The 26,275-nt window shown below is 42.7% G+C and overlaps 1 protein-coding gene across 4 annotated transcripts; it reads right to left on the bottom strand.

Moving 5' to 3' along the window:
- Window positions 1-43: 43 nt before the first annotated feature.
- DCUN1D3 (defective in cullin neddylation 1 domain containing 3) lies at window positions 44-26,271 on the bottom strand. Of its 4 annotated transcripts, XR_007890944.1 has the most exons (5): window positions 26,190-26,271; window positions 14,844-14,920; window positions 9,649-10,175; window positions 5,618-7,684; window positions 44-4,402 (listed from the first exon to the last, which is right to left on the bottom strand). XR_007890944.1 is itself a non-coding variant. In XM_051632690.1 (4 exons), the coding sequence occupies exons 3-4, from the start codon at window positions 10,071-10,073 to the stop codon at window positions 7,201-7,203; spliced, it is 909 nt and encodes a 302-aa protein (XP_051488650.1). In that variant the 5' UTR covers window positions 10,074-10,175; window positions 14,844-14,920; window positions 26,190-26,271; the 3' UTR covers window positions 44-7,200. The 4 variants fall into 4 exon arrangements, 3 of the variants coding, with proteins under 3 accessions (XP_051488650.1, XP_051488652.1, XP_051488651.1); XM_051632690.1 differs by having other exon boundaries at window positions 44-7,684; XM_051632692.1 differs by lacking the exon at window positions 26,190-26,271 and adding an exon at window positions 25,791-25,810 and having other exon boundaries at window positions 44-7,684.
- Window positions 26,272-26,275: the final 4 nt, after the last annotated feature.

Below are 26,275 nucleotides of genomic sequence, written 5' to 3'. Positions count from 1 at the left end.
CAGAAGTACAATAATCTCACAGGTAAATGAATGGCAGCTTAGATTAGAAAAAGCACCAAAATATTTAATATACATCTGGCACAAATTTCACAAGAAGTCAGTAATGGACAAACCAATGCTTTGCTTTTAAGAAAAAGCTCAGACTGCACTTAATGCTTCTTCCAAAAGGGACATGACAAAAAACATTGCACTCAGGATTGCTATCAAGTAAAGACAACCTCGTTACAACCCATTTTGCATTGTGCCTTAGATTGCACATTCTAGAAGATGCTGTTTCCATTCTGTTCCAGACAACAACAGTGAGCAAAATTTGATATAATAATAAAAGCTACAAACAAAACAGGACTCAGTAAATGCATCATCTTCTCCCACTTTTCCTCTAGGTCACTGTTTCAAATTTAGCCATAAACCTTTAAAAAAAAGATCCTACATGAAACAGAATTTACTCCAGCCAGTTTCAAGCATTACATTTACACAGCACTTCTGATCCTGCTGTCTGAAAGGGGCAGCACAGATCTGCTCCATGACACACAATACATTCATCATTTCCCAGAGCAAGAAAAGTGGCTCATAGGTGGTTATCTCGTGGGTAAGTCTGAAAATGCAAAAACCACTCCTGACAGGAAGCTCAGGAGATGTAATCCTGCCCACCCTCCTAGTGAGCTGAGGAAGTGAGAGCACAACCACCTCCTTGTATTCACATGCCATGCAGTGAAGCCATGCAAGGTCTGCTCTCTCAGGTTCTCTCCTTAGTTAGAACTGGTCACTTCTCTGGGACCAAACACCACCGAAATGCACTCCTTCCACAATGGGTGACTTGAGGCTAAATTGGGGCTGAGCTCCACAATCAAGTACACCAAGAAATCCAGCCACAACAACTAGTTCTCCCAGGCTGCCCCTTCTCCTCCAGGCAGCCTGTCAAGGACTTGTGATGGCTTCAAGACCAGCCAGTACAAGCCCCAGCAGTGCTGGGTCAGGACCAAACCCTGTCACTTGCATCCGTGTTTCTTGGACCTCAGGTAAATCAACAATTAACAGCACAAGTCCCTCTAGCCACTCCTGCCAGACCATCTCCTTTTTGAAAGACTGGTTTAAACATACAGACCAGAAAACAAGCGTATTTTTAAGATAGGTAACTATGTTTAGCGTGACTTAAAAAGTCACCACTTCAAAATACTAAGCAGTATTCTGTGACATCCTCTAACATGGAATACATGTGGGAGTATAAGAACAGCAGCCAGTCTTCAGCTCCACTGATCCTGTGGGGTTGTCACCCCTGGCCACACGATCTCCCCTTTCATGGGCCCAGAGAAGAGCACAAGGCAGTAGTTGTAACTGCATAAAATGGCAACATTCAAGTAAAACACTGATTCAACAGCAGGCAACCTTTAGTCCAAATATAATTTACGGGGGGGAGGGAAGGGAGGTGGGAAGCCCCCACAACTTTCCATCAAGAACATCAGCGATGGATGATATTTTTGTCTCTGTGTGAAATGATGTTATCCAAAAAGGGCTTATCTGAAGAGTGCAATTAAGCCAAGATAAAAGCTTTTTTAAAATAAAATTGTACAACCTCCAGCACCTGTCAGATTTTAAAACCTAACTATAGAAAGGACTGCAGCAGTAGTGAGGAACCACTGTAGCATCAGTGATTTAAGGCAAGCTGTTAGCAGGACTAGTATGTTCATGGTCCTTTTACACATCATCTCACACAGTCCCTGCTCTCTTGAAATATGTGCCTGTACAGATAATGCAAGAGGTCACACCCCAAAAGCAGCCCTCAAACTGGAAGAAGAATCTTGTAGCAACAGTTGCTACTGCATAATGTCTATTCGGGGTTTGCAATGAGTAATTCTGTTGTGGTTTTCTTTGGGGAAGGAAAGCAAGAGACACAGATGTGCTGCATGAAAAAGAGATGCCACCCAAGTCCATTAATGAACACAATGAGCACTGAAGCCACTCTGGCATTGTCAATACACTTGAGAGTGCTCCAGCTTTGCTCAACCTTAAGGGTTTTATCCTGAGCAAGATTCTGACCTCAGGGAGGAAAAGGATGTGTGGCCTTTACACTTCTGCAGCTCCCATCTTTGCTGGGTGTTACAGGTACAGTCCAGCATGGAACAAAATACAGTATTTTTCATCAAAACACACTCATGGCACTGCATCAGGTGGGTTCCTGAAGTTTTTCAAGGGGAAATGAAAAGCCTAATGGCTCTCTCCCAGGGAGCACCTACTCCATCTTCAACTTACTGTCAGCAGAGGTAGCCTGACCAGGGAAGAGGATGCGTGGTGACAAAAGCCCCTGAGCCACATGCAATGCAGCTCCAGTCAGTCACTCTATTGCACTCCAAAACTAGCACCCACACTTCTGTTTGCAGCTTTGCTCCTTTCAAAGGGTCAACTGCATGCAGACTAAAAGTAATATACCCAAAAATATGACAAAGAGATAATACTTAAGTTGGGTCAATTTAAAAAAACAGATTACTCATCCAGGCATAAAATCCTGGAAGGATGGTAACCTTAAACTATTCAAGTCTAAGAACAAGAGGTAGAGGTACCTGTGTACTTCCTGGTGAAGGAGTTACAGCCTTCAGTCCTACAGTTCCACGTATTTCACTTCAGTTGACAAAAAAAAAAGATTCCATCTTCAATAGTCCAGAGAAGATTTTAACACTGCTGGTTTTGTTTGCACACAATTGAATTTAAGCAGTTTTCAATACTTAATTGAAAAAAATAGTTATATTTAGCTGTATATTGAAACAGTACCCTGAAGAATTTCGAGTTTCAGATTAAGCATCTTCCTTTTTAGTATGAAAGGCTAAGTTCAAATGCACACATTTCAAGCAAAGTGAGCCCAGGGGAAGAACTGGGTGCCCAAGGATCTTCTAAAAAAAGATCACACTGCCAAACACAAGGCTGCAGGTCCCAGAAGCTCACAAAAACTATTATTTTCCAATGAATGGGAATGATGTAACCTCAGCCAACAGATTACATCATGACTGAGGTGGCTGTGAACTACATGGTGTTTCTGTAACTTTGCTGGGGGTTTTTTTGGAAACAAATCTTAGAAGGGCAAGGAAGATGCTTATGTTGACAATGTCATGAAAATACTATGGTTGCTGGTCAGTGCATAGCCATGTCTGGGAACCAGAGGGGACAGGCTAGGACCTGTCCTGGGATCCATGGATTCTTCAGGCTGACAGATGTGCAAGGAGTGAAACCCAAGTCACAGAGGCAAAGCTGCAGCTGCCTGCAGCACCCTGAACCCCACCTGGCAGTCACCCTGCTCTGGGGAAGAGGGGCTGCATGTATGTGTGACCAACTCTGTGTCACTCTCTTGCCAGCAGAGCAGGGTCCCTCCTTTCATGCTCTTAAACGTGCTTGGCTGAAAAGCTGCAGTGGTTCAGAGGCTGATCCATGAGCAGATCTGCCACACCAGCCTGGGGAGGCCAGTGCCCACCCTGGGACAGACTGAACTGCCACAAACTTCAGCTGAGTTGATACCACCTGCCACACTTTAACTTACTTTTCCTGTGGTTCTTTCATTCTGATTGCACAGTATTTAAAAACTCTAATTCTCCACATAGAACAGCACCAGCAGCAAGTAAGCTCACAATTCAGTGTTCTATTTCAGTTCCTCAGTCATGTCCCATGGCCAGCTATGGGCAGAATCTTTCAAATCCTTACTTGAATCAATAAACAGTATTTAACCTCAGAAATACACCCACACAAGTAAGACCTAGCACAACTGAGCCTCCAGTTGATCTGGGAGCCAAATTTTAAAGGTGTTGTTGCAAACTATAATATGGGGCAGGTGGTCAGTGTTTCATTACTCAGGAGCATAGTTTACAGAAGTTGTATTTCTATGTATATAAGGGAAGGCCATAAAATGCCAGTGTGTGGATGTCAGACCAGTTTTCCATTATATTACTAAAACTATCTGTACTTAGTTAGCTATAGTTATTTATCCCAAGTTGCACCAAATTCGGTAGATGCATTGAGCTTTCTAATGAAAAAAACAACCTTAAAATAGATGCAACCATTTTGAGGATTTCATCAGCATCACTGCTTACTACAGCCCTGTGCCCTACACAATGAAGATTAAAATTAAATAGAAATGAAAAGTTAATGTATTTGGCCTGTTCCACAGATATTCACAGTTTAACCATTAAACAAGTATATCTTCAGCGTCTCCAATATTGTTAAAAACTTCTCAGAACCATGTACAAAGCCCCACTCCCCCCAGGAACAACAGCATACAGAGCACGGTCTATTCTTTAGGATCATAAAATCACCAGGCAATCCAAGGGAAGGTCTGATGCCCTCTCTCAGCACTGCCAAAGAGTTGCAACTTCAGCTCCTGGGTCAGGAGTTTAAAGCTGATACATGTCTGGCTTGCATTCTGTAAATGGTAATTAAAAAACTGGTTAGGCTAAAAATAAACGGTACTTTCCTAGATAGATCATTTGGCTATTTTTGCACGTATTCTACCCAAAGGGTGGAGTTGCTCCTGCTGGGCTGAAAGCAGCAGAACAAGATCAAGGCCATCCTCTCATACTGAGGGCACAGGACTTAAACTACTGAGAGCTGGATGTATGAGAATTCCCTTTCCCCAACAGGAAATCAGATTTTCCCCTTCTTGTCTATTCACCACCACTGTCTTTAAAAAGCAGCTGTATTTTGTTTGATACACTAAAATGGCTGAGCCTTGAAGGGCTGCAGATTGGTCTCCTTACTGCAATCCACATTCAGACCACCAGATAAAAGCCTTCCTTGAAGAGCTCTATCCCTCATCCTTCAGAACTGCTGCATTTAGCATACAAATCAGTAGCAGCCACTGCCACGATCTGTGCATGCACTGGCTGTCCATTTGAATATTTAGTTAAGTTTTCACACTCTGGACATTTTTTATTCCCTTTAGGAAAAAAAAAAAATGAAGTTATGAGCAAAGTATTTAATAGCTGAATGAATTAGGAGTCTCAAACAGAAATAGAGTCTTCATTTACTATCAAATCAGTCTTCATTTGGAACTTTTGCTGACAAAGCAGCCTCTGTTGGGGAATTTTTTTTTTTCCTCTTTTTAAAATAACAACACAAGCAAAACTCTCACCATAAATTCAATTATACAAGCACAAGTGCTTTGACCTGCTTTGCTCATCAAATCAGGATAAGGTTTTGCTGCCAAACAGTGCTTGTGCCATGGTAGCTTGGAAGGTCACGGTATCGAGGACAAAGCTTTGGGTATATTTACCTATACACAGCAAGTTCAGGGCTCTCCTTCTGCACAGGGACAGACTCACCTGCATCTGGAACAATTACATTTGTTTTCTACAGTTTAACACATCTCCCAGCAAGCACTTGCAAAAGCAGCATGGACCAAACTCTCCTTTTATTATATGAAAGAGATGCTATCTCTGCCTTGTGGGTTTGTTTTAAACAGTTTCCAATGCCTCCATTTTGTTAGTGATTTGTGATCTCAGACCCAAGCTATTGCATAAGCTGCACAGCAGCAAAACCAGGGACAAAATTCAAGCAGATCCTCCTCCTCTCTCTGCTAACCCCTCTGGGGCACAGCAGGTGTGCAAAGCATGCTGTCCTGGACCAGTGACAAGCTCACCTCTTAAAATCTGCTTCCTTTTAGCTTTAAAAACCCTTGTATAGCAAAAGCCATTAGATGCTATGGATGACTGTCCAGGGTTGGGTTTTTTTTCCTGTTGTTTTGTTTTTAATTGAAGCCATTTTATGATCCTGAAATGCAGCTCTGAAAAGAAAAGGTGTGTAATGGAAGTGTAACAAATTCATTAAGCCAGTACTTAGCTCTATAGAAAGCCTTGGCAATCATCCCTTTTACCAAAAAGGTGTAAAAAAGTCGACATACTAAAATTAAAAAAGGTAGCATCAATAACCAAAAAAGTTTCAACCAGTGTTAATAAAACTCCCTTTAAGTCACAACAGTTTCAACAGGCAAATAGTCCCAATACAGGCATTGTAAAATAATAAATTGACTCCTATCCAAATATTATCAAATCAGTCTAAAAATGACTCATCTACACTTTTGTCATCAAGAATACATTAAGAATTCACTTTGTCATCAGATGCCAATATTGTTGCTCCATCAAGTGTGGAGTATTAACTGCAATTTAGCAATTAAACATAGGTTTTAAAAAACTGGTTTGTCAATATTAATGCAAAAGATAGTTCCTTACAGAGAAGTACTGTGCTTGCCAGACAAGTAAGATAATACTTTAGGTATAAATCAAACGAATTAAAGCAGAATTATACCACAGTTTTCCTTGAAGACTTGGGGTTTATGTGTTGCTTCTGTCAATGTTTAGCAAATTTAAGAAGCAGAACCTTTGGTTCTTTTAGTCAAGTAAAAATATTCTCATGTAACCACAAAAATACAACTTCCAGAGAAAATGGAAGTCCATCAAGAAGTCAATTTTCAATAAAACTGAGGTAGTACTGCTCTTCTATTGTGTGAGGTGTAAGAGATTTGGATACAAATCATCATCTACTCAGTTGACTGACAGGTACAGTAATTTTATAAAACAATCCCAACATTTAGTTTGAAACTCCAAAAAAAAAAAAAAGGGAACGATCTGGGCTCATTCACGAAGAGTTAGCTTAAAACTGGAACTAGCCATCTTATAAAAAGCTGTTGCTTATCTTGGTTTTTAGAGCCTTATTACCCAGGGGATTAATGCATTTATATTAACAGTTAACACTGCTGTTCATCTTGGTATAAAACCTTAAAATTATTACAGCCTAAAATTTCAACAATGTAAACAGCACTACACACAGTACAGACCTGCCCTGACAGATGTAGTATGAAAAACTTAATCTGGCACTGTATAATTTAGCAATGTTAATTTAACCTAACTAAAAAGATCTACATTGTGCAAGAAATATCAGACTTACTTATACTAATTGGAAGTCTTAAAACAAACAAACAAACAAACAACCCCAAAACACTTAACTTGTAGCCAGGGTCAAATATTTCAGGGCAAGAGTAAAAGGAATAACCAAAATTAAGAAAGTGCCTAAAACATGTTACAGCATTTTAGAGCCCTTTCAAAGACAAGGCAGAAAAAGGTGTAAAGTAGAAAAATCTGGAGCCTCAGTAATTTCCAGAAACATCCAGAGTTTACATTTCATGAAGGGCAACAGGTTGTTTTCCTCACTGCTGCTTCGATGCTGCTAAGTCTGTTCTTCCACACGCAGGCGCTCCGTGTCCAAACACATCACACATTTGGTTTCCTCTTCCTTTTTCCTCCGCTCCATTTCCCACTCCACAAAGGTATCGAAGAGACTCGGCCAGGCCTCGTCCTCACTGTAGTTGCTAAGGTCCGGTCCAATCACCTGAGTAAAATTTAGAAACATGTTCCACGTGTCCCGGGAGATTCCCTTGATTCCTGAGGGGTTCTCAGTGAGGAAGTGTAACCACTGGTCCAAAATTGGGGGCTTGTTTTGGGTGAAGACTAATTTCCAAAGGGCAATGGCTATTTCCCGATGTAGTGACCTCTGTCCTTCCTCAGAGTCCAGGCCGAACTGGAAGGTGAAACGATAGAGATCCTTGAATTTATCTTCCTGCTTGGCTTCGTTGAGGAGGCTGGAGAACCTTGCACAGATGCTGTCAATGCTGTCTGCATTTATTGCTTTGCAGCCTTCAAAAAACTCCTTCCTATTAAGCAAGAGAAGAGAAATTAGTGCCAGCACTTCCCACCACCCTCAGGGGCCAGGTGCTTCCCATCTCTGTTCAGCTGTGCCAAATCAGAAGAGGGCTATCTGGACAGGTCAAGATGTGCTTTCAGCCCAGGTGGTACAAAGATCTTGGCAACAGGTGATACGGGGAAGAGAGAAGTTTCCAAGTTCCTCATGGCTTGGGCAACCACAGACACCACTCAGATCTGCTGGGACACTGTTAACATTTGAGAGATTTTAGTCTCTGACTCCTAGATACTACCACATTCAGTGCCTTTCACATTAAAAAGTGAGTAAAATTTACCACAGAAGAAATACTAGTGTTTGAAAACACCACTCCTAGGCACTGAAGCACCACACATAAACCTGCTTGATTTGGTATTGCCTGTGTCTAAATGCCCATGCTCTGAGCAAGCTGTTCTTAAGGGACAGAGCAGTTCACTGGTGGCTTTCCTGTGGCTTTTGGTTGCTCTGCCAGCCTGCAAAATGAAAAGGCACCAACTGCAATGGTCAGCAAAGGCACCTGCTGAGGGAGCAGGAGAGAGCACAGTGCCACACAGCACCAACACTGCTCCAAACACCACTCCTCTGTCAATCAGCCTACTAATAATGTGGCCAAGTGGAGAGATGGCTAGCTGTGACTTCTCTAATGCTCAGGAGCAAGAGTTGAAAGCAGCCAGTATGAACCAAAGCCAGCAGACTGATGGGGGGACAGGCTGGAGGGAAGACAGGAGACAGGAGACCAGACTCCATCACACTCCTTGATGGAAGAAGTCAAGCAGTGCTCATAGCAAGGAGCATACCCTTCAGCAAAGGTTAAATTCTCACCACTAGATCTGCCCTTTCCAAGAAAATCAAAACTGTATTAATAAAACTCATGGTGGCTGTGCAGAATGACAGACACCACTTGAAGTTACTTTGCCATGTTAGCAGATACTGTGCTGTCAGCCTCCAGTAAATCCACATCTACATTCAGAGTAACTCATCCTTTTGACACATACCCACAAAGCCTCAGAGGATGCTGGAAAAGCTACTGGTGTTCAGTGTAAAGCAGAGGCTTGGTTCAAAGCTTAGAACACAATAAATTTGAAAGTTATTAGCTGAGTGAAAACAGGTTGCATTAATCCATCTAGATAAGAGTGAAAAATAAAAAATTAATTCTGTCTCAGCAAGTCCCTGTAGGAAGTCTTTACTTCCTACAAGAAAAGCTGATGGTGTAAAGCTGGTGGAAGTTAAGCTGGTGGTGTTGCTGCAGCAGTTTTGGTCTTTGCATTTTTTTTTCATGGTAAGTTTTAGGTGCTCTGTCATTTGCTGTAGCATCACACATGCAATAAGCCTGCTCACTGACCTCCTTGTCCAAAAGGACAGACAGCACTTTAAATACCCACCACATGCAGTCAGTAAGAAGCAGCTACCAGTGTCACAAACCATGTGTTTCCTTCCCTCTATATGCTTCAACAGAATTACTGTTGGAAAAAGACATCAAGTGTAGCACTGGTTGAGCAGCAACACTTCTTAGAAAGCAGTCTGTCCTTCTTTCACATAATGGTAACAGAGCTGGTAGCAATTGCTGAGGAATCTCATGTTACTCTAAAGCAAAAACTGATTTCTGTCTCCAATTCATGACCAAGATAATGCTGGATACAGTAAAACTGCTTCTGGTAAATCAGGAATAAAGAAATGTCTACAGAACCTCACTACACTGTTTACCATTAGCAGCAGAATGTCCAAAACCACATTTTCAGTTCTGAAACCCACTGTGAAGGGAAGGGGAAAACAGGACAACACAAAGCTTACCTTCTGCAGTGGTAGGAATTAATCTGATGAAAATGCAAGTGTTAGAAGAAATAAGTAAGTGAAGCTAATGAGGCTCTCTCTCCAACATACAGATGACAGGAAATACTTTAACATATGAAAATAATTACAAGCTCTACAAGAACTAACCTTGTAAATTTGCACATGGTAGCAGCCTGGAATTTCCAAGCCAAAACTAGCACTTTAAATTCAGTGGGATCAACACAGAGGTCATTGCAAAATCGTTCCATTCCTTCTTCCAGGATGGCATCTTCCCGTTCATCCTTATACCTCCTAAATAACTCCTCAATCCTTTGGAGCGAAGATTCTTCTGTGTTGGAAACAGGGTCTTTCTTTGTATCACCAGAAAATGTTGGGGGCTGACTAGACTCTACAGCAGCATCAGTTTTCTTTGTCCCGTTCACCAGTATATCCCCCGAAGACTTCCCGCAAGCTGAACCATGGTCATCTTTGTGGACTGCACTTCTCTTACTATGAGATTTGCTGCCAGATTCCCCATTTTTGCTGCCCAGGGTAGAAGAAGGATTCTTGCACTTTGTGACACACTGGCCCATGATGTTGCAAGCCCAGCTCCCAGAGTGGTCCCCTTCCTGTCCAACACCCGCACGGCTGCTCTTCAACACATCTCACCATGCCATTAGCGGCAGTCAGCTAACCTGAAAGACAGTTCCAGAGTCAAGCTGCTGTTTCTCCACAAAGAATATTGTGAGTATTAAATGAATGTGGAATAACATTCACCAGTAAGAGACCGACTCAGGATATTTCAGTTCTGTGGACTGAAAGGAGCAGTGTACAGAAGGTTGGCATATGCCATAAATTTTAGGCAATTTCGGGCTGTTTTACCTAGAAATCAATGCAGCTCACTCAGTGGCTGCAGTCTACTAACGGGTCCTAATAAAGGAAATTCCTAAAATTCTTACTGTAACATAGGTTACAAAGAGGTTGATTCATGTACAGACTTCATCAAGACAGACTACTCTAACACAGAAATATTTTAGAGGAAATGGTTTGTAAAAGTATACCCACATTTTATATATAGAATATAAAATACTGAAAACAAAGGCCTGTGGGAGGGACAGCGACACTGGTGGGACAACCTGGCAGAGACTTCAGCATTAGGTTTAGACTGTGCCTTCAGCAAATGGGCAAAAGGGGTTTTGGGGGTTTAGTTGTGGGTTTTTTGGGTTTCTTTTGGGGGGTTGGGACAGGGGAAGAGGGGGTGGGTTTGTTTTTTTAAATAGAATTTATAATCTTGATTTTTTGTTCTTAAAACATAGACAGTGTATGTTTGCTTGCATCACTTTTCATGCAAGATGGTCTTTAGGAATTACTGTTTCAAGTGAGTTCCTCCCTTCAGGTAACCAGACAGACAGGGGTAGGGGGCCTTTTAAATGAAACTTTTTCAGTCAGACACACATGCAGATAAGTAGCAATTCCAGTTCACTTTAAAAAAATAAAATGCCAAAACTATTTCATCATTCTCTGTTTTTATAAATCACAATGTTCAAGCCTTGAATATTTGGAAAAGATATTTTACCCACAGAAAGTTGTCTTAAATTTTCCCTACTAAAACCAAGCTAGCACTCTGGCACTACCCTATCAGCACACAGGCAGGCCATGGACAGTCCATTTCTCAGAAACATCAACTCCAAGAATGCAATTGCTTATCATATTCCTCCTTCACCCAATTATTTGCATTTTGTCTCTGCTGTCAGTTAAGCTAAAGCCTCAAACATAAACATTGGGTTTGCCTTGTCTTTGTTGACTGCTTCCAGATTACAGAATTAGAAGAGATAAAAATAAAAATTGAGAAATAAAATAGATACGTCGGTTTTTCTGTGTTCTTGAGTAAAACTCTTCTGAGTTTGAAGCCCTCTTTTAAGCTGTACACCAACTTGGAACAGCAGCACCAAGCACGGATGAATTCTCCAGAAATCAAATTTATAAACCTAAATCTTCTCCCAGCCATTATTATACCTATTTTGGCAAAACAACACATATGCAGTTTAATGAGCAAATACAGTATTTTTGTCAGTACAACTACAACAGCCAAGGCACTGGTTTCCACTACCTGGCTTCCCCTCTCCTCCTCACACCCTTTTTTTAAAGCCATAACCCAAAACCAAAACTAACAAAAACCTCTTTTCAGGTAGGAGAAGGAAGAAATGTCTGGTACATCCCTTTATCAAACTGCATTAAAGATGAACTTTGTAGCATAAATTCTATAGGCAAGCAAAGTTCAATTTAATTTAGCAAACAATTATTTCTTATTCATTTGTATTTTAAAGGATTCATTAAAATATACATTTCCACATAAACAAATAAAAAATAAAATTTCACTGGTCCTTAGTACTTCACAGCTCTTTGTGAGCTGCAGAGTACAGCCCGGCACTGTCCTCTTCTCCAGTCCACACCAAGCAGTTTTTCATTACACCAAAACAAAATTATTTTATTAGGCAGTATAAATTACTGCTTAGTGATTAACTTCAAGATACCAGGCTGCTTTTTCTTTTTTCCTTTAAATTAGTCAGAATTCAAATGCTCAATCTACATTAATTTTTACTTTTCCCTCAGTCTCTCACAGGCAGGTACCACTACTTTGGCTAAGTTTTCCTTCAAAGAGAAGCATGCAACTGAAGGAACAGAATAAACAAAATCCTGAGAGAAAACTAGTACTAGAGTTCAAAGTAGAGTTTACCAGAAAACCTTCTGCTCAAACATATCACAGCAGTTATTAGCTGTTGGGGATTTGGAACAGCTTTTCCCTATAGGTAGATTTAAGAACAGCTGCCTATTAGAGGATGGTCCCTTCCCCTGTAGTGGCTGGTAGCAGCTGAATCACACACAGCATAATGGACACAGATTAATCCAAATTTAATGTACTAATCCAAATTTAAAATTAAGAAAAAGACAGTTTGCAAGTCTAACTTACATATTTGGTCCATAAATCTTCCTAATGGAAGTCATTCATGCTGTTGTGCTTCCTAAGCAACAGCTTGTACTGAGGATGATAACAATCTCATATTCAAGTTTACAAACTGACATCATTGGTATGATGAAACAGAGTTTATTGTAATTTGCTGTCATGAAAAGACAGAATGACAATACACAGAGAGGAAAGGTCAGACAGCATTATGGAACACCTGTATGTGAGGAAGTGTCCTGACAGCTGTTCCCAAAGGCCACAGAGAGCACAGTAACACTAACCCACAGAGTGCAAGTTAACCACAGCCCCCACAGTGCACCCCTCCAACAAACACATTTTCTGTACTCCAACCTACTTGCCTCACAAGGAGCTGCTGCTGCTCCTGAACAGCCACTGCTCTGCTAGCACAGCACTGCTCCTCCCTGCAGGAGCCCAGGTCTTCCTCCTCCTCCTCCCTGCCAAGGAGGTTTGCAGAGCACAATCCTACTTGGTATGAACAAGTGCTAGAAGGTACTGAAGTACAGTTGCTGCAATTCCTCACTTTTCTACTACTTGAAACTTGATGCCACGTGCCAGATACTTTGAAGCATTCTACCCCAAAAATAGCAAAACCAGCTTGGAAAAAATAAAGTCAGACTGCATCCGCTGGCAGTCTGTGCACGTATCTGGTTTTGTAAGAGACGAGTCTTTTGGAGCTCCATCAGTTACCCTTTTATGAAATGCCTGAGCTGAGCTGGATCCACTTCACTTACTAGTCACCTCCGCTTCCTACATGACTCAGGTTTCATGGGATGAAAGGAACAAGAGCCTCAGAAGGAGATAGAAACATGTGGGAGAACTCAGCCCTTTTTTTAAGGAAGGCTGCAGAGAGGATCCAGTTGCAGCATCAGGAGCTGCACTGAAGTCAGTGTGTTCAAGGAGTAGGAGAATGCACTCTCAGGAAAGCAACAAAGCTACTCACTTAACTGTGAGGCAAAGCAAATATCATGTCCAGGTCACATCAGTTACAGTTAAGTGAGCGGAAGGATGTGCAGAGGTGTTTCTCCCAGCTGGATAGGGGCTGACTTCTTACATACCCAAAGGTTATACTGGACTGGTAGCAAAGAACCAATTCCCAAAAGGATCTGTTCCCAAGAGCAAAACTACTGTAACAGACTTGTACAATACACCAGTGAGACACAAAAGGCAGAGCTGACCACTAGTTTTGCCACTGTACTAAAAAAGACAAAAATTCAGGGCTAAGGTTGGAATGTACTCAGCGCTACAGGATGCAGTGCTCCCAAAGAAGTCTGATTACTCAGACAAGCATTGAGCAATAACCTACAGTAAATATGAATCACCAAGATGCCCATGAGGCCTCCTTCCACACAACAGGAACTGCAAAGCAGAGATTGACAACAATGTTCTCTGGTCCTTTCTAGAAGGGAGTGAGCAACTGGAAACACAGGCAGACTAGTGCTGGCGACTGCAGCAGTTAAAGGAAAACCACCCTCTAAGAACAGCAGATGTGGAACCATCTTGCTCAGTACATTAAACAGAAAACCTAGAGAAGATTGGAAAGACCTCATTAACGCTTGGTGGGTTTGTTTGGGAATTTTTTGTGGTTTGTTTTTTTTTTCTGGTCACATTTTCAAGTGACCAGATCACACATAACCCAAAGGTTGAAGGGAGCAAAACAACAAAGTGACTCAGTAATAATTCTCTGTCTTACAAGCACACTGTGGCACAACTGAAACAGCAAAACTGAGCTGGGGGAGAGCTGGCAGGAGGAGAGAAATTGCAAAGGAGATATTTAAGTAACCCTGTATTTTTTTTTAATTACTAACATTATTGTAGTAATAGAAATTATTAGATACATCCAGAGAATAACAAAACACAGCCAAGCATTATGCTGTTTTAATAAAGTGTTGCATCAGAAGGTGTTTACAATGAGTTTCAAAACAAAAATAAATACCAAGAGAGAAGGGGAAAAAAAACCCCACACATTCAAGAACACCTCAAAGACAAGTTTAGGAAGTTTCATAACAAAAGGCGACACAGCTCAGCCAACCATTACACTATTTCCCAAGTAGCAATTAATTAGCTAAGGCAAAGACAACATTGCTAGAACTTAACCAAGTCTCAACCCAGCCTCAACTTCTTGCAAACACTGGGACAGAGTCAGCAAGAAATTGACAGAATTTCACTATGCATTATCTACCTTTTAGTGGACAAGGATAACAACTTCTAAAAGAGCTTAGAGTAGGGAACAGTACCATGGGCACCCCATCTTTTTCCAGCTCTGAAAAGATACAGCTTTCTACCAGGGAGACACAAGAGGATCACTACAACTGCCTAACCACTGCTCTACTAGTTGATGCTGGACAAGTGATCTTAAAAGCAAACATGTAATACTTACATAGTTTCAGCTACACAGGGAATCATTCCACTAGCTCTCACAGCCTCCTTCAGGCTCCCTTGGTTCCACATGGAATGCTGTAAGACAAAAGGACCACACAAATCTTTACAAATCTTTACTGTGAAAACCATAAACGCACCCAATCACGCAGGAGTAACTATGCATTTAATAAAACCTTTAACAGCCAAAACCTTCTTGTTGGAAGAGTTATTTTAATAACACTAGTTCACTTTTGTTTTACTTTGGAAGTAGCATTAACAACACTAACTCTGCATCGTCATATAAAGAATAAATCAGGTACTGAATACAACAGACAAGTTCAAATGTTTGTCAGGAGCAAACACACACTTCCGGATACTTTTATGGCTTTCAGCTGGGAGAGTTAATTCCTGATTTCATGCACTTGAAGCAAAACAGAGGACATGCTATCATTGCCAATGCATGTTAGCTGAGTGGCTGTTTAATCTGTGAATGCCAGACAGCTGCTACCTAGCAAAGCATAATTTGGGTCTAGAAAGTAATTCTCTTTTTCATTCTCTAGCACATTCTTTTCTATGTTTGTTTTCCCATGTTTAGTTGAGTTGGCTCAACTTCGCTTCTCTTAAATTCCCAGCTCTGCTACACAACTACAAAGCTCTGAAGAGAAGATGACAGACAAAGGCATGTCTGGTTTCTGCAGAAAGAGCTACAACTGCAGCAAATAGTCAACACCTCTATCTCATCTAGAAAAAAAGCAAGCAAGCTCTGGCAATACTCCTCTGTTCTACCATACTAACGGAAACACTAAAATGTCTTGCTTTAACAGCTCTTAGTACATCTAGGGAGCAGACAAGCGATCAAAATATGCCTTTCTGCATACCTACTATTTACATGAGTCCTACTTCTTAGGAAACAAGTGGAAAGATTAGCTTTTTCAGTGCTTTCTTCAGTAAAAAGCAGGGAATGGATGAGAGAGACAACCATGAAACAAATTCTTATCACATGTGACAATTTGCACACAAGCCGAGTTTTCCCCAAACTTGAGTACTATATGCAGATTAGGACAACTCTGATCAACAAATAAAACCTAGTTCAGATGAAAACTTTTTAAAAAGGTGTAAGCCCAAGGAAACAGGCATCCAAACCACTTCAAAACCCTTAGAAACCATGGGTGGTACTTTGGCCTGTAACACACACACACAGAGCAAAACCACATCTCTGCTGAACCATTTGTAGGCATTTACTTTTGAGATGGATACTCCAAGAAACCTACTCCTCTTTGGATTTATATCCTCTGTTTCCAAACCCCATCTTCCACACAATCAACAACCCTTTTGCCCCGACGGCCTCACAGATCTTCTAGCTGCTGCAAGGGCTGCCCTGTGTGGGTGCACAGCTGCCAGCCAGCTTAAAGGCACACAAGAACAGAGGAGCATCTGCCTCACTCATGCTGAAAGAACTAGCTCGGATTTCTTTCTATTTGACCATAGCATGCTGCGGGTGTCAAGAATTTAAGAAAACATAACATCTGGCACTTCCATGTTAATTTCTTTTGGCCCTCTGCAGGGCCAAAATAATTCCTTTTATAAACCATCAGAAGAGGAAAGAAGAGACAGAAGGGACAAGGCACTGCCTCGTGCCCTAGGGAACCCGCATACACAGAGGACAGGCAACATCTTCTCCTTCAAATTTTAAAAACCACCGTCATGGCAACTTCATGCAACAAACTACTTTTCAAACAGATCTACATTTCTTTGGAAGAAACTTACAGTCTACCAAACCTACATATGCAGTTGAGTATAGCAAATATGGGAAGAAAATGCTTATTTCAAGTTCAAAAGAAGATGAATTTGATGGATTTCACTTTATCTAGGCAAACTTTTTCAGGTTGTCTGAAGTAATTTCCAGGTTGGCTGACCTGTACACTCACACTGTCTGGAGCCAGGAACTTGAACCTCTTAGAACCACTAGCTGCAATTCTTCCTCATTTTTACTACTTTTATTCTACCAAGTTGCCCATTTCACCTTTTTTAAATTTTAATGAAATAGCAAGTGTAAACTTCCGTGACAACCCAATTATGTGATGTGGAATAAAAGGTACGACTTAGCAGTTAAAAACCCCAAGCTCTTCAAGTCTGTGTTTAAATGCTATCAAAGCACAGTGATGCATTGTGGCTGACTTCATCCTAAATCATGGCAGGTGACTGCAGCAGGGTTGGGAAGAAGCATCAACACTTTGTGGCACAGGTTTTCACTGACCCCTTGGGTCAGGCTTGCAAGGTACAGCCATATGCTGCCATCACCAAGCATCTCCCCTTGCAGAAGTGTCACACTACAGTAACTCAGAAAACAGCCTTGTAGTTAGCAATCCCTCCTAGCACTCCACAGGGAAAATAAGTAAGTAAACGGTGTGTACCCTCAGGATTATGAAGACCTATTGTTTTGTTCACCTGCCTTTTCTCGCACCTGCGCCTGACTGTCCCATGTGGCTTTGGCTCTCCTGAGCACTGGTGCACAGAGGATCCCACTGCAGAAACACTGTGGTGTCAAAGCTGCTATCACCCTCCATACTTGTCCTCAGCAACTTTTCCAGGGGCCTCCTCACAAAAGGCAACTTTCTTTGCTTTTCTGTGGGGAGTCAGTGCAGAATTGGTGATATGGTTTCCCTCTCCAGCAGGCAGAAACCAAGAAGACCAGCTCTGCATGTGAAGGATTTTACCATGCAGTTAAGAGTTTAGGAGTACAGCACCAAAGCACTTGGTGCCTAAGTGTAAAAGCATGAACCAAGCTTGAGCCAGCAAGGCCATCACGTTATGGGAACTGCTTATTTCAAGTCAGAACTTGCAATTAAACTTTCTCAACAAAAGCTCTGTGACTCCAGCACCATGGGCACAGAAGACACCTCACCACATCCCCAACCAAGCGCCGTGCTAGCACCAGTCTGTCACAGGTCTGCTCCAGAGATACATATATGCAAAGTTACTTAATGGGAAGTCTAAAAGCAGGAAAGTCCTGCTGCAATTAGTTAAAAAATTAATTATTAGTTTGTCAGGCTTCCTGCAGTTCAATGGACTCAAGAGCCAGGTTATCATTCTGGGGGCATACAGATGGGATGTGCATCTGTTCCACATCAGGGTAACAAACTATTTCTGATTAACCCTGCTTTGAGCTTTGGAAACAAACTGGAGCATTTAGAAATCTGATCACACTGGGTAATTTTTTTCTCTGCAGAACACATCTGTGTCAGAGAACAAGCTAGTTATACAGACACATGAAAAGACCCTGAAGAGCTTTGGCTGCCACTTGGCAGAAGGGGAACACCAAGGTGTTAGCAGCCTGCCAACATGTATGTCAGAAGCCTGAATACTTTGTCTCAAAAGAGATGAGGACTTGTTTGAGAAAGCCCATACTGAAAAGGTTTAACTTACTTGGAAGGGAAGAGAGGGGAAGGTACAAAATTATCTTTAAAAAAATCCAAGTAAAAATAGATATAGAATCTGCTTCACCATGTCTACAGTTGTAATGTTGGGCCTGTTCTCAGTGACAAATACAGAGGTATCACCAAACCTCTTCCTAGAAGAAGCCCTAGAGTCACCAAAATCAGGAAAGAAAAGCAGGCAAAAATATCTTAAAACAACTGCATCTCCCTGTGGTGTGCTGTGGCTTCAAGTCCAGGGCTGGGACATCAAGGGGAATTTTTCCATTCAAGACTTTGGGCAGAAGAAACCTGCTTTCTGCACTCTGGGAGAGCACCCTACTAAGGCACAGGCATGACAACACACTTAATGTTCAAACTGCAACAAGAAGTCTTAAAAAACCCCCAAAAAACGGAAAAGATGTTTCAGATCCATAGTTCACTGTGTGCATCTAACTAGACAAGGTTAGCTTAAGAAAAAATAATATGAAAAATTATAGGGAAAGAGAGAGTAAAGGCACTTTTTCTCATTGAAGACAAGTTACTTAAGCATCTTATTCAGCAGATACACAGGGATCATCCTCAAGTCCCTCCCTTTATTTTACACTCTCTAACCACACAATACCTTACTGATTACTTGCCATTGTCTTTTCCTCTTGGGCCCATTAAAAATTTTCAAGTACTTTCCTATTATGTGTTTCATCCTAATTTATTAGGTGGGTGGAATGATTTTTTAGGAGTATTGTATTTTCACAGAGCAAACCCAAGTCCAGTTGGCTAAATAGCATATAATCTTAGAAGGGTGCCTTCAGGTGCTTCTGTAATGTAAATAAATTAATGAACTAATTCTCACAGCAGCAGTACTTGTTTAGAGAAGTCTATTTAGGCTATGAGCAAGACAAAACAGCCAAACAATGTTCAAGATCATGTCATCAGTTCTCAGCAAAGCTGAAAGCAGATCTCAGACCAGATTCCATCCAATTCCCTACCTCATATATACCTGGGCGTGAACAAACTCATTTATTTCACTGCTCATCATACAAACTCATCCAGAGTTCAAAACTCAAAGAACTGGTCACTGAGCAATGAATCTCCAACCCTTAAAAACGATCAACCTTCCCTCTCTCCCCCGAGATTCTTGCCGAAGGCCACACAACTCCCAAGGTCCACCACTTACAAAAAAGCAAATAATCACCTAATGAGGCTTTGTGATTTTTTCCCTTTAACATGCAAAGGGTTGTAGGACAATGCCTCAGCATTTTTCCAAGACACCCTAACTTTTACTGAGCATGACAGACCTTTAGCACCTCAGGATGTATTACAAAGAATTAAAGCAGCACATGCCCAGGTTTGGGCCCACCAGGACAACAAAGGAACAGCCACATGGCCGCTCACTCAGCTCCCCCGACACACACTCTGGGACAAGGAGGACAAACCCAAATAGAAACTCATGGGTCAAGACAAAGGACAAGGACGGTTCTTCACCGATAAAGGTCCCAGGCAAAACAGACTCAACTTGAAGAAAAATAATAATTTAATTTCACACTAATCCAATGCCCACAGGACACAGACACACACAGAGCAGGGCTTACACCCGGTACCCCCACCCCTCCCTCTTCCCGGGCCCAAATCCCTTTGTTCCCGGTTTCTCTCCCTCCTTCCCCCCAGCGGCACAGGGGATGGGGTTCAGTCAGTTCACAGGCCGTTACCTGCGGCTTCTTCCTTCTCAGGGAAAAGGATTCCTCACAGTCCTCACAGGGTCCCGACCATGGGAGAGAGTCCTCCATGAACGTCTCCTCCATGAGTGCTTCCCAGGAGGTGCAGCAGCCCCCTCAGGAGGTGCAGCAGCCCCCTCAGGGGCTGCTCCAGCGCGGGCTCCTCACAGGGTCACGAGCTGTTCGGGAACATTCCCGGCGCCTGGCGCGGGGGCTTCCACAGCTGCATCATCAGAGTCCTCAGGCAGCAAATGAGTCCACTGTCCACAAAATCCAAGCCCACTGGCCAAATTCTCCCCTCCTGGCGCCTTCAGGGAATGTTCCGCCACGTTCCTCCATGAGGAGGACAGCTGCCATCCCGCCATGGGCTGCAGGGAAACTTCTGCTTGGGCACCTTCTTCTTCCTCATAAACCGCCGGGATCTTCACCCCAGCACTGCCTTTCACCTCTTCAGCTCAGCTCTTTTTCTCTTAAGTGCTGCTCTGCTCAGGTCTACTCTCAGTTCTTTCGTATGTTAATGGCCGAGGCGCATCTGTTGCCCCTCCAAGGGCCGCTCTCTGCAGGGAGAGCTCAGCTCCTCACCAGAGCCACCCCCGGGGCCCCTTCCCCGCTACCAAAAATCCCGCCAAACCAAACCAGCACACCTGGGAAGAGCTACTTTGCTCAGGCACAACCAGGTCACTACAGCAAAACTGCAGATTATGGGACCAAAAGAAACCACGACCCTCAGGTATTCGACACAGATGCATCTTGCTGTGCGAGAAATATTTATCTCACTCTCAGTGAATTCTGTAAATTATCTACACAAAACTGCAACTATTCCGTAGCCAAACCAGAATAACTCTGAAAAACCACTTTAGTCTACAATCCACTCTGCAATGGAAAAAAACATTTACTTTTAAACTGAGCCAAGTGTGCACAGATTTTCTTTTCCACCAAGCTCATCTAGCAGACATCACCTAGAAGCGGCCGAGGCACGTTCATACATTATGCTCACCCATATAATTCAGGTAGTTATCAAGTGATTCCTGTAATAATAAGATATGCCTTACACTAACTGTATTAAGTGAATAACTTTCTATTTCTTACTGCTCCCAACTGTGGAGAAAACCACACTAATCACACCGAGGAGGCCTCGCAGCAGCTCTGGTTAAGTGTCTCATCTCCAGCACATCTAAAAGCAGCTGTGAGAACCTTGACCCAACCACCTAAACGGGGCAGCAAAGGGACAAGTCTAAAGACAAGAGCCAGACCACCTCATAAGATCACTTCTGGCAGCAGAGGTTCATAAGGAGTTTTCAGAAGGCCTGCTAGCCATCTCAGTAAGTGTACCAGAGTTTACAGGCTGCCAGCCAAGAGAATCACTCATTTCATGCATTTGTGTAGGAGCTTCATTACCAGCTGACCACATAAATACTGGCATCGTATTTATTTAAGTGATGTACAAAGAACTGTTCTAAGTGAAAGGACTGACATCTGAAAGCCCTTTAAGAGCATATATTTGGATTTTTACATTGACTACAGTTTTTAAAGCAGAAAATACACAAAGTCACCTGCAGAGATCTTCTTCCTCTCTACTAATTTGTGTCCTGACTTCCCTATTACAGTTGATGACACTGTAGGAAAATGCTGCAGTATTTCATGTTAACAGCTTCACAGAAACTCCTTTGAGTTCTTGAACTTAGCTCATCAGGTGTAACAAAGACTCTCAGCTCTCCTTGAGAAATCCAGTGGCAGCTTCAACAAACACACGTTTTCTTAACAAGTTTTCACATGATATTCAGTGTCTCACAAGAGATGTAAGGCATGTAGGTATCTATCCTGTGCTTCACAAGACATAATCACTAACTCCAAGCACAGGTAACTGTGCTTGAAGCTGGTATACATCAGACCTTTGGCATTTCCAGACTGCCCATTTATGTGCTGATCAAGAGTACTCGAGGCTTTTTGTACAGACTCATCTGTAATGAGAATATTGAGCAGTCAGCATATGACCAAAGCCAAGTTCTAGGACATTTCTGTTTGTGAGTCTGTTACTAAGCTACACACGCCGCCCGTAATCATAGGTGTTAAGATTTTTTTCTCCCTCCCTTTCAATTTTAAAACAAAAGGACAAGACTGACTGCATTACATATTTCAAAGCTGCAGAAGGGAAGTTGTATTACACTAAAAAAAAAGTCAGAGTAAGAACTACATACTGTCACTTCCTGCTGCTACAAGGATGCAAAAATAAGACTGGCATTTTTCAGGAGCACATAAGCCTTTTGGTTTAAAAAATAAAATAAAATACCTTCACTAAATAGGAAAAGTGAGACAACAAATAACTATGGTTGTCGTACTGTCTTTGGCAGTCTGACTTTCTGGGAATAACTGTGACAGGATTCTCACATTTTGCTAAGTAAGTTTTGTCTTTCACAAAACAGATGTCACAGACAGCACAGCATTTATAACTATTCTTTGTGACACACCAGAAGATTATACTAGCTCATTCTCTGTACTGGAATCCTATCTCACCACCTATGCTTTTGTTGGTTTCTCTACAGTATTCCTACTTCTATGAAAGAATTCTTTAGTACTCATAACTAAGTAGTCCCCTAACAGTCGCTCTTCTATCAGTAAAATAGTGCAATTAAATAATCTTTACCTAAACCCCAGATTTTCTGCTTCCTCCAAGATGCAGATCATTGGACTAGAGTGCTGTCCCCCAAGACACACGGGAAAAATGGTGAGACATAATGATTCTAAATGGTCAAGTTCTCAGAATATCTTTCAGGCAAGAAGCTTTGATTCACTTTCTCTTCCCCTATTTGCTCTGTTTTGGTTAACATCAAGATCAGAATGTAAAAACGTCACCAAACTCTCACACCAAAGCCACATGTGACAGGGAGAGAGCCTCCTGGTATCACCTTTAAAGAAGGGACATGTGGAAGGGACAGCTGAGCTGCCCTTGAGTTTGCCACCCACCATCACCCCTGGGACTCAGCCTTGCTCACCCACCAGCAGTTGCCAATAGCTGAGCAGTACCACAAAACCTTTCCACAAAAGGGTGAAGTCGAGGTACAAGTGACTGAAGGGAGCACATCTGCAAGGCTGGGCTTTTCTGATCACTCCTTGGGAAGGCTTCAACCCAGATCTGGTTTAATTGACTCAAACTAGAGTCAAAAGGGGACAGGAGGGACAGAAGAAAAGAGAGAGAGCTGTTTGAAAAGACACACTTGAGACAACTTACTGTATAGAAGACACAGAGAAAACTAGCAGAGACAGCTTACTCGTAACATGTTTACAGGCAGTAAATTGCAGGTGGCTCTTTACCAGAAGGCAACATTTGCCTTGAACATTTGCCATGAAATTACTATTGTTTCGAGTCAAGTTTCTATGTCATTACTGCTGAATAACTTAGAGTCAAGTATACAATTAAACCATGTCACCATTGCAGTTAATCTGCAAAACAGTACAGCCATTTAATCTAGTATTTTTAAAGAGGAAGAGGGAAGAGACAAAAGCAATTATTAGACTTCCAGTAACCAGCAGCCAAAGCCTATTAAGTCAGAGGCAAATAAAGGAAAGGAAGCTAGTGAGATAAGATGCAGACCCCTAAGGAGAAGCAGCCAGAGAGATGAAACCCAGTCAAGGAATTCTGAGGAAGGCTGTTAAGGGGGATCCCTCTTATCTGCTTGCGACTACTAAGTCCCTCAACTGCTTACAGATTGTCCTTCCAGTCTCCAAAATTCTGCCTACCAATCTTCAGCTCCAACAAAAGGACTGTTTTTCTAATATCCCATGCCTTTATTTTCACAGTCTCTTCTTACTCAGAGCAGAGTTTTCCTGTTACATTCACTGCTACAGACCCCCTTGCCTAATGGAACAACAACATTGTTTCTGCACTTTGCAAGTTCTTACAAACTGCCAAAAGCCCACCACGATGGATTTTATAGTGCTCCAAGGCTCTAAGTTACATTTATCAAACACTTCCCCAGCACTAATAAAGTAAGCTGAGTGCCAGAGCGTGGGACAGCTGTGAGCAGCCCTGGGGGCCCCACACTGCTGCTGACTGGGCAGATGTGCATCTCTGTACACCCAAACCACCTTTACATCATTTTCTGCCATGGGGAAACACCAGCAGAGAAGAGTCTTGTCTGTCATCCCCCATTCTTCTACCCCCTTTCCATCTACTTTATACTTCCTTGTCCCAATACACATACACACAAGACACAGGACTTTTTGCTGCTCCTTCAGCTGAAGAAAGCAGCAGAACCCAAGCCTCTTCCTCATCCACACACATTTGTCAGAACAAGTCTCTTTGTCTTAGGAGTCTGTCAAACTGTCTGGCAGTCCCTCTTGCGCAAGGTATGTTTAACTCATTTCAATGACATCCTCCAAAAGAGCTGTTCTCAGTTTTCTCTCAAAGCCACTCCTTCATTCAGCTCATCCGATCACCTGCTCTTAACACAACTCACACTAAATTATGAATGAATTGCCAAGATCAACATATTATAAGAACTACTGATGCAGGTCAGCTAGAATTTGCTGAGCATGACAACATTTAACTCCAAAATAAAGCAAGAAACTGTGCAGAGAAGGCACCTAACCCAGCCTTAAAGATCCAGGAGCAGATTACAGATTGTATTGCAGGCCATCAGTCAAGATGAAAGCAATTTCGAAAGCATCCCATTGAGCAGCCAAGTGGTATCAAAGATGTAAGCTCCCCCACTGATAGTTTTGTAAAATTTCTAAAGGATTATAATAGTTCATGTCTGCATAGAACTTCCTTTTAGGAAATAATCAGAATTTTAGAAACCATTACAAGAGCTGACATTTGCAGTAGGTTGGTAAAGCCAGTTGTACTTTGTGAATCTGAACTAATTCAACACAGATCACAAGCTCTCCTTTTTCTGCTGACGTGCAGAAAGTCTGCTGCAGGCTGTGTGCTGCCTTTCATGTGAAGGGCTGTAAAGGTTCCCCACAGAGCACTAGCACATACCTGTGCAGGGAAGGTAGAAGATTTTAAAGACAAACTACAGAACTGACAAGAACGTGAAGTCAGATCTCTCTACTTTCACATGCAGCCTCAGTCAAGGGACTGTTTCCTTTCCTGAGAAGTATCTTTTCTGAGGGAAACAAGCACCAGTGTTCAGATGTGCTCCAGAAAACTCCTCGGACATTCTCTCCATGACTAACCCAAATAAACACTAATACCATAGTTATACATTAACTGTTTAACAAAGGCTCTTCAACAGATAATGTGTTTAGAAGAGATGTCTTTTGATCAGCTGTTCTCCCAAAAAAGACAGACCATGCAGCACAACTGCAACTGCCAGCCAGGCCCGTCACTAATTTTCAAAAGGTGAGGCAATTGTGTGCTTTTTGTTTGTACAGCCATTCCTCTTTTTTCAGAGCACTTAACCTACTATCCCTTTAAATTATGCAGCAGACAGTAACATTTTTTAAAGTTACCAGCTATGGATCAGTGCTGTATTCTGATACTTGGCATCAGGCTGTTCAGTTATCAATGCAATTTTGAAGGACAGCACATCAGCAGTGTTAACAGCTTGAAAGATAATCAGTTAGTCTTTGCAGCAAGTACAGCACTAATAGGAAAGGCATATTCTTTCAAGCAACACCGATTATGCAAGTCACAGCCTAAGTTGTTACCAGTGGCTTGTTAGTACCACCATAGCACCAAGGAGTAAGAGCAGACTGCAGCTTTCAGAGGAAGGGTAAACCCCTCCGGAAGAAAAGTGGCTGTGCAGAGGTGTTATTCAGATAACAGCCTTGGAAATAAATTGCTCTATGTCGTATCTCTCGTGTTTTTTTCCCGAGAACACTAGGAGCATACACCTTCCAGTCTGACGCTCAGGCTGGGCACGGAGCGCCCTGGAACAAAGCAGCCGGGCTCCTCAGCCCGGGGGGACGCGGGGCTGCTCGCAGAGGTGGTTTCTCAAGAGACGTTTGGGATCCTGCCGCTGCCACACACCGCGGTTAAAAAAAAAAAAAAAGGAACCCCCCGACGAGAGCCCTCACCGGGGCGGGGGCGCGGCGGGTCCGGGGCGCGCGGCACCAACGCCCGCCGAACCGTTGCACCGGCCTCCGGAGCCAGAGCCCGCACACCGCCCGCAGAGCCGGCGCGGGGCCGGGCCGGGCCGGCGGGACCCCCGGGGCAGAGCGGCCACCCCCGCCCCGCGCCGCCGCCATCCCCGCAGCCGGCGGACGGGAAGAGACTCGGGCCAATCCACTCACCTCCGCGGCTCCTCCAGGCTGCCTCCCGCCGCATCACTTCCGGGGCTGAGCAGTCAGCTGGCGGCGGCGCCCGGCGCAGCGCCGTG

The sequence above is a fragment of the Apus apus genome, chromosome 14, assembly GCF_020740795.1.
Source record: "Apus apus isolate bApuApu2 chromosome 14, bApuApu2.pri.cur, whole genome shotgun sequence".
Taxonomy (NCBI): domain Eukaryota; kingdom Metazoa; phylum Chordata; class Aves; order Apodiformes; family Apodidae; genus Apus; species Apus apus.
The sequence above is the reverse complement of the archived record's forward strand: the minus strand, read 5'-3'. Positions and strand labels throughout refer to the sequence as shown.